The sequence below is a fragment of the Silene latifolia genome, chromosome 11 (genome assembly GCF_048544455.1).
Source record: "Silene latifolia isolate original U9 population chromosome 11, ASM4854445v1, whole genome shotgun sequence".
In the NCBI taxonomy this organism is placed as follows: Eukaryota; Viridiplantae; Streptophyta; class Magnoliopsida; order Caryophyllales; family Caryophyllaceae; genus Silene; species Silene latifolia.
Genome location: NC_133536.1, coordinates 5,048,945 through 5,058,316, shown reverse-complemented (window position 1 = coordinate 5,058,316; position 9,372 = coordinate 5,048,945). Strand labels below are relative to the sequence as shown.

General features: G+C 36.7%; 1 protein-coding gene across 1 annotated transcript; it reads left to right on the top strand.

Moving 5' to 3' along the window:
• Positions 1-4,344: 4,344 nt before the first annotated feature.
• LOC141612791 (putative acetyltransferase At3g50280) lies at positions 4,345-5,766 on the top strand. Its single transcript, XM_074431542.1, has one exon. The coding sequence runs from the start codon at positions 4,345-4,347 to the stop codon at positions 5,764-5,766; it is 1,422 nt and encodes a 473-aa protein (XP_074287643.1).
• Positions 5,767-9,372: the final 3,606 nt, after the last annotated feature.

Below are 9,372 nucleotides of genomic sequence, written 5' to 3'. Positions count from 1 at the left end.
ACACGGTATGGGGGGCATGTGAACTAACCACTCTTCAAGCCCTACGGACATTTGAGTGAGGGAGCGTAATAGGAATAATTATAATAGTTGGGTCTCAGCCATCACCTTAAGGTTTTGGTTGAGATGGTTCATCTATTAGTGATATTCGAGGATGGTGAGGGGTGATCGCTTGGTGCTGGGGGAGGGTATGGATCGGTGATATTCGAGGATGGAGAGTGGGGGGCCTGATTAGGTAGTTAGAAGGGCACGAGAGATAATGATCGAGATGGAAGGGACTGGCGAAGATAGTAGCATGGTGAGGGGTGATCGCTTGGTGCCGGGGGAGGGTATTGATAGTGAAGGAGGTAGAGGAGAAAGAGGTGAGATTGAGCAAGAGGAATGACGGTCTCCTGAAGTGGGTGTGGTTAAAGTTAATGTTGATGCGGGTTTGCTAAAGGATGTAGGTGTGGACTAGGGCGGGTTTGGCGTGGTGACAATGGCATGGCAAGATGGGCGTGCTCGATTTAAGTGCAGGAGAAGTGGGATCCGAATTTCTTTGAAGTTATGGCGGTACTACATGGTCCGAAGGAGGCTAGAAGAGTTGGGGAGCGGAAGATTATTATTGAAAGCGATTGTCAAGCGGGTATCAAGGCAATAACAACCAAGAAGCGAAATAGAAGTGACATCTCTTTAGTTTATAAGGATATTTTTCATGCTTGTAATTGGTTGATCTTTGTTTCTTTGAATTTTGTTCGTAGACATTTGAATAGCGTAGCTTATAGGTTAGCGCATTTTATCCGTTGAGAACAAGGACGCCGAGTTTGAGGCGTGGATGTTCCGCTTGACATTTCTATATTAGGTGAGTTTTTATGGGTAATTTGATCATATACATCCATTATGTCTAGGATTGTCCACTTGTTATTCATTGACAACCACCATAAATGATTTCCCTCCCATTTTCTTGGTTTTGTGCCAATACGGCAACACCAAAGGAAAACAAATAACCGAGATGGAGGAAGTATCAATTTATCATGGTAATTACTACTCCGTATTGTAATTCAAAGTTAAAATATATTAGCTTAATTACACTCAAGACGTAATTTAACAAGGTTGTGCTTAGATGTTACATGAATCAATCTTATCTTTATTAATTCAGAAGACAATGCTGAATGAAGAATGCGCCACGTCATTTGTACAACTTTTTTTTTTTTTTTTTTTTGGAAATTCAGGTTATGGCGGGTCCCGTTGGTGTGCAAAGAATTTATTTATTCAAACCGTCTGTCAATACAACCATGAGACAATTTCCGTCTTAAAAAAAGTTATGAAATAATTACATAAAATCGGAATAACCGAAATTAATTGCATATAATCGGAATGAATTACAAATTGGAATAAATAAAATAAATTACATATAATCGGAATGAATTACATAATTAATAATAAAATTGCATAATTAATAATAAAATTACATAATTGCGAGAATAAATTACATTTAATTACGGGAATGAATTACATATAATGGGAATATATTAAAGAAATTAATGAAATTAATTATTACAAACAATGCGAATAAATTAAATAACTTAAATAATTTTTAAAACTAGATAGTACGATGTTGTTGAGCGCTTAGTGAGAGATCTATGTGCCGAATATGGTGAAACTCTTACTGATGTTAATCCGTCTGTAACTGGAAATGAACATTCACCCAGGTGGTTTTAACGCATCCTATTTACGTGAAGAATGTTCATTTCCAGTTAGATCACTGATCTACATTAAACATGTAGATCACTGATATATAACTATTAGATAATTACAATAGAAATGTAAAAATAAAATATTCATCAAAAAGCATTCATATCGTCCTAAATACAAACCCGTGCAATTTTGTACGGGTTTAAAACTAGTTCATGTTAAACGTAAACCATCGTCCATCGCCCTTAATTAAGCTTTCCTCTTATTTGTTTCATCTTCAATTATTGCATAATCAATTAGTTTAATCAGGCTTGATTGATCAATCAGTTTTAATATTTTATAGACAGATAACGACTTGTATCGAAAATTAGGTAGTTCTTAATCTTTGTGAAATTGACCCAAATAATTATTTTATTCATTTGCTTACGATACTATTTTATGCATGAAACATGAGGCAAAAGTCGCGATCGCATATGGCATAAGTGCATAACAATGAGAATAGAAAAGCAAGTATGATTTTAGGTCATTCTTATTTCAGACCGTCATATCTGTCTAAAATGGTCAGACGGATACCATTTTCTCTCACAAAAAACCCATTTAGGGTGTGAGTGGGAAGCACGCGTGGGGTGTCCCACCACCCACGTGTCTTCTCACTTGTGAGAGTGTCTTATCTGATGCGAAATAAGGCGGTCTTGCTAAGAAGACTTGATCGCTTGTACAATACTTCGTACTCCCTATTAGAATCAGATTTTGTTAATCATTATTACTCTCTCCGATTCAGATTAAAGGTAACAATTATCTAAAATGGACAAATCATACCAAAGGTAACATACTATAAATGACATGTTTTTGGACAATATAATCCTTATACACTTCTCATATTTACACAAATGTCATTATGTGACCCACTCACCAACCCCTTATTTAACCCACTTAAACCTATTTAATTATACCCACTATTCATGTGGCCCACTCACCAATCTTTTCATCTTTGCGACTCCCCCATTTTCTTAAATACCTATTTTCACCACGTTACCTTTGGTCTGAGTTAGAGGAAGTATAAAAATACAACACAAATAGTACTTTTTTTTTTTAGGTAAGAAAATTAGGTTGATCCTCTAGGGTAGGACCAACCTATCTCATTCTTACGAATGAGGGAGGTAAGTTGAAGCCACCAGCTATCAAACCATCTCGAAAGAGTTGGACATGAATGTCCAACAAAGCCATGAAGTCAGCAACCTTGTTGGCTTCACGAAAGCAATGTTTAATTTTCATTTAATCGAAAAAATGAAGGTCTAATTTCACATCCTTGATAATATTAGAAATTTCCTACGGAATTTGCCAAGTACCTCGAATCGAGTTAATAACACATAAGTTATCACCCTCCACAATTAACTTTGAGATTCCTAAGTATTTAGCTACTAAAATACCTTCTTTCAAAGCAAGTGCTTCCGCAACGAGGATACTATTGGATCCGCACTTTTTTTGCTCCCAACAAAACGACTTTACCATTGTGATCTCTTATAGAATATCCTAAAGCAGCTTTATTACCTTCTATTCTCGATCCGTCAAAATTTAACTTTAGGAAACTGTTTGTAGGTTTTTCCCACCAAATCTCTTCCTTACTAGAACTGTTTCTAGTCGACTCTTCTACCTCGGGATTGTTGAGATCCTTAAATCTAGTCACATTCCATGTCTTAGTGCTATTATTACATAAAGTAATAAGTTTGCTGATACTTAAATTAACATTATTAAAGATAATATCATTTCTATGGAACCATGCATTCCAAACAATAGGTAGACTTTTTATACCTCGAGCGAGGATAATTAGTATTTTATTCAATTTAAATATATGTTTTTTTTAACGGATTTTCTAACATGTGCTCTTAGGGAACACGATAAGAAAGTAATTAGAGAAATTTTTTAAAGAATATAACTGATTTTGATGTACAAATTAATGAAATAACCTTGTAAATGTTTCTTTAATTAATTTTTTAATGTCTGCCTTGAGGGCACACGATAAGCCTATTTTTGATTATAGAAAGCGGGAAAAGAGATGAAACGAAAACAAGAAATGTGATTTGGGTGGAGATTGACCAGCTCTCATTCGCTCGCTGGGGAGCTCGACTTTCTCCTTTGACAGCCACATCAATCATCATATTGACTGTTCAAATGTGAGAGGTTGTAACACCCTCTCTTATCCGGCCAAGGTAATCGAAAATGTCACCATCTCGATTTCCCGAGATAGTAAACCAGAACTACAATTAAGTAACACTTTATTAAAATATAAGTTTAGTGAATTACATAAATGAATAATACAAGTCTCAAGCTACTACAATATTTCTAATGAAATTTATGTCGATTAACATGTGATGACTCGAATAGACTCCAATGCTCGTTGACTCACTCAATAACCATTATGTGTTGACGTCTCTTTATTAGTTCTTCACAAATTCCCACTTTAAACGGATAATGTCCCTCTCACAAAATGAGAGTGAATAGTACAAGTGGGTGGAAAATGGATAGCCGCACTTGCCCTCCCACTTGCATTTTGTGAGAGGGTCACTATCCGTAAAGTCTAACCAAGAAGATGTCGAAGGTGTTCATTTCATCTATTTAATCAACAACTGCAATCAAGTCTACAAGTATAATATACCATTAATCAATACAATCATGTCAAATACAAAGCTAATCTCAGAATACTTCGTTAGACCACAAATTGAGGTAAACGAATCCAAGAGAGTTCATCACCTTAATCCAATTGACGTAAAATGGTTACCATTTCATAATCCGCAACTCGGTTACCTTTACTCGAAGCCTTCTGATTTCGAACCTTCGTCTTATTTGAAACACCTTAGCTCTTCCCTTTCTCAAGCTCTTGTATACTACTACCCTCTAGCTGGCCGACTCAAAACCGTCTCAAATCCACATGACGACGATCACTCATGCTTCGTCTACGTGGATTGCGCTAAGGGCCCTGGCGTCCGGCTGGTTTACGCTTCTAATCATGACTTGACCGCGAATCATGTTTTGAGCCGGAACTTGGATGTTCCTAAAGTGGTTCAATCTTTTTTTGATATGGGTGAGAAGAGTATTAATAATGAGGGTGATACGAGAGCATTGTTGTCTGTTCAGGTGACGGAGCTGAAAGACGGCGTGTTTCTAGGATTTTGTGCTAACCATGCTGTGGTTGATGGTACCTCTTTCTTTCATTTCCAAACAGTATTGTCCCACATTTTCATGGGAACATTCTCGGCGGAGTTGGTTGCTCTGCCTCTAGTCAAACAACCCGATTTCATTCACGGCTGGATCTTCAAACTCCCTTACTTAAACCCGAGTGAGTTCATCACCAACTCCACCGGGTCTACGGTTGAAGAACCCGAACTAAGCCAAAGATTCTTCCAATTCTCACCTCAATCTTTACAACAGCTCAAAGCCATAGCTAATTCATATGCAGATGCTGGTGCTGGTGCTGGTGCTGGTGCTGGTGCTGGTGCTGGTAGTAATAAAAAAACAATATCGACATTTCAGTCATTAATAGCATTAGTATGGAAATGCATCACCCGGGTCAGGAACCTAAACCCGGGTGAAACGACAATATGTGCAATACCCATAAACCTTAGGCAGCGGTTCAACCCACCTTTAACAAATGATTACTTTGGTAATTACGCGATTAAAGCCATGGGGTCCGCTAAGGTGGGTGACCTCTTGGGGAATAGTGTGGGTTGGGCTGCCGGGCTGCTTCAACAGGCCGTAGCAGCCCAAGATGACAAAGCAGCACGGGATTTGATTTTACGGGCCTATAAGGAAGGGCCTCAACTTCTACCTCCAGTTAATGCTCCAGGGTCCAATAATGTGACAGTGGCGGGTTCTACCCGGTTTGACGTTAGTGAGAGTCAATTTGGACTTGGTAGATTAGTGACTGTCCGAACCGGGTATGCGAATAAAGTGGATGGTAAGGTGAATGCGTATTTGGGGTCCGAAGGTGATGGTATTGTGGATTTGGATATATGTCTTGCGCCTCATACAATGGCTGCTCTTTTGTTGGATCAAGAGTTTATGTGTTTTGCCTCACAACACAATGGTCAAATGTAAACCAGGCAAACGGGTTAACGGGGTCGAGTTCGCAAAAGTTCGGGTCATGCTGGGTCATTTGGGGTTTGGGTCACTTTCGGGTCAACTATTTTCAATTTTTTTATGGATAGTAATTAGTGTGTAACAATAAACGTTCGGATTGTGTTATATTAGGCCGGCTAAATTCGGATTCGGAATCTCGAGTCTTGAGTTCGGGTTATTCAAACCTGGTCAATTTGGTCAGGTCTAGTCAGATGGACACTTAAATTTGATTTCTAGGATCTATTTTTTTTCTTACAAATATTGTGTATCGACCAACAATTCTAAGGGTCTTACCAAGTTGCGAGTCTGTTTTTCGATTACTTTCTAGTTTGGTACGTGTTGAGCATGGTTATTCGCCTATTCACAAGGGTAATAAAAGAGAACAAGGAACATACATTGGATGTATTATCTAGGGCTGAGCATCGGTCCAAGATCGGACCGGATCGGACCAAACCGGACCGGACCGAAGACCGAAAATAAAATTTTTGCGGGCCGAAGACCGGACCTAAAACTTTCGGCCTTGGACATATGTGTATTTTTTCTGAGCTTATTATCAAACTTTATTTGTTTTTGAACATATGTGTATTTTTTATTAGCTTATTAAAGTTTATAACTTAGATATTATTTTTTTCCCCGTCATATGTAAATATGTGTTAGAGTATAAAATCGATCTTGGGACTCCAACCATCATTTTAATCTTTTAGTTGAGATGATTTCTTCTTGACATGGTATCAGAGCCAGGTTACCAAAAGGTCTCGGGTTCAAATCTCACTACCCTCAATTTCTAAAGTGGAATATTAAGCACCAAGTATGCCTCGGTATGCGGAAGCCTGTTGTTGCATCCACCCTTCAAGCCCAATGGGCCATTCGTGTGAGAGGGCGTGTTACAGTATAAAATCGATCTTGGGACTCCAAGTCTCCAACCAAGCTGACCAAGATGATGGCTTAATATTCCACTTTAGAATTGACGGGGGTGAGATTCGAACCTGTGACCTTTAGGCTTTGATACCATATCAAGAAACCATTTCAACCAAAAGTATAAGCTAATGGTTGGAGTCCCATGATCGATTTTATACTCTAACAATATGTAATGTTTTTGAGTTTTATTGTAATTTTTTGAGCTTAATATTTAAGTGAATCAACTCAGAAATTTATAATAAAACTCATAATTTTTAAAACAAAACTCAAAAACTTTATTATAATGCTCAGAAACTATACAACTGATGGTAGTGCATCAGATGTATAATCTATTTACCGGTAATAAAACGTCCTCCGACCCACCTCCAATGTTGTGTTCCTATAGGCTGTCTTGAAACAATTTTTGATTTTTGGGAGCGTGTTAATTATTACTCCGCAATGCGTACTATCGACTGGTTGTACAGTCTAGTTACTAATCGAGAAGATAGCAAAGTATAAGTTTCTTATTCCAAGGGGAACTTAACACACATTCACGATACATGAAACTCAATACAAAATGCAAATGATGCAATCCATCACATATGACATACAGAGGTCAGTTACTGCCGTCTCTTGGTATATATCATCAATCTCCTGCATTTTCATCCGAAGACGACGGCCCAAAGGTCTTTTCGACATTTTTGAACAACCCGACATCCCCAAATTCAGATATGTTTGATTCAAATTCAGATCAATAAGTGTCCCTTAAGACGGTCACTTTTCGTCATAAGCTTAAAATGGGGTAAATGTGAAGAGTTAAGAACGATTAACACCTAAGGGGGTGTAAGGGTTGAATTATGTGAACTTTTAAAATTTTATACTTAGCTTGGTTATATGATAACACAAGTAAGAACTATTAAGCACAATACTTGAGAAACTCAATCGAATTTAAGTTCAAGAAAATAACAGCAGGTCTGAGCCACAGTACGATGGACTGTTGCACAGACAGAAGTACTCAATCGAAACGAGATAACTAAGGCAAAAGAAGATAAAAGTAAATAAACAAACAAGACGATGTTTTAAAAAATTAGTTCAGCTTCTACTCCGAAACCTGCGTCCAACCGTTATTTTATTGCTTGTTTAGAAATTTACAAACTACTAAACCCCTTACAATGAAAAAAACTCACCAACTAACCCCGGTTGCAACTTAAAGTTTAAGTTATTCCGCTTCAAGTGTTTATAATTTCCATCTCACAGGTTTACAAAATCAGAATCTCAGTGGTTCACTTAAGAACATGAAGATTACAATTAAGACTTAAACACGAGATCATGGGACAAACTCAGATGCCACATTGAAGCCAACTAATACATGGAGATTTTACAGCTCTTCTTGAAAAAGGATTGAAGACTTTAAAACTGAAAACTTAATTTGCAAACACTTAGAAAACAAAGCTTTAAATGAACAATGATTTGCAAAGTTATCTTAATAAATGCTTTTACAAGTCTTACTTATAAATGAGAAATGAGAGAGTTATTTATAGAATGAGAAGTGTGCAAATGAAGGATCCTATGGTACTTCATCACTCCATTATTCAAAAGTTATAAAATATACTCCCTCCAAGTTCCTATTATCTTCCCATTTCTTTTGGGCACAAAAAATAAGAAAGGGGAAGAATTAATGGAAAGAATTAATATAATAGTGTAAGTTGTAAAGTTTATAAGAAAGAGAAAATAATAAAGAATGAATAAAGAATAAAGAATGAATAAAGTAGTGGAAGTTGTTGATTTTTAATGAGAGAGAAAATAATAAAGAATGAATAAAACTTAACAAAAAAGGAAAGATGGAAGATAATCAAACTAGTGTGAACAAGGAAAGAGGGAAGATAATAGGAAATTGGAGGGAGTATTGTTTAAGAGTACAATCAGTTTGTAGGCTCAAGAAAGAAATCATTTTCCAATATAAGGAGTGTTTTCCATAAACTTTTATGGAAACTCACAATTTTACTATAAATAAACAAGTGAAAGACTAATTTTTAACAATAAAATCAATTTGCACACCTAGGATTGTCATTTCAAAAATCAACTTGTAAGCAACCTCCTTTTGTTTTTCTGGTTTGAAATAAGACATCTTTTGAAAACAAGAAAACCTTTTTTTTTTTTTTTTGATTAGGTAAGAAAACTAGGTTGATCCTCTAGGGTATGATCAACCTATCTCATCCTTTCGAATGATGGAGGTAAGTTGAAGCCACCGGCTATCAAACCACCTCGAAAGAGTTGGACATGAATGTCCATCTGAAGCCATGAAGTCAGCAACCTTGTTGGCTTCACGAAAGCAATGTTTAATTATCACTTCATCGAAAAATGAAGGTCTAATTTCACATCCTTGATAATACTAGAAATTTCCCACGGAATTTGCCAATTACCTCGAATCGAATTAATAACACATAAGTTATCACCCTCCACAATTAACTTTGAGATTCCTAAGTGTTTATTCGCTAAAATACCTTCTTTTAAAGCAAGTGCTTCCGCAACAAAGATACTATTGGATCCGCACTTTTTTGCTCCCAACAAAACGACTTTACCATTGTGATCTCTTATAGAATATCCTAAAGCAGCTTTATTACCTTCTATTCTTGATCCGTCAAAATTTAGCTTTAGGAAACCGTTTGTAGGTTTTTCCCACCAAAT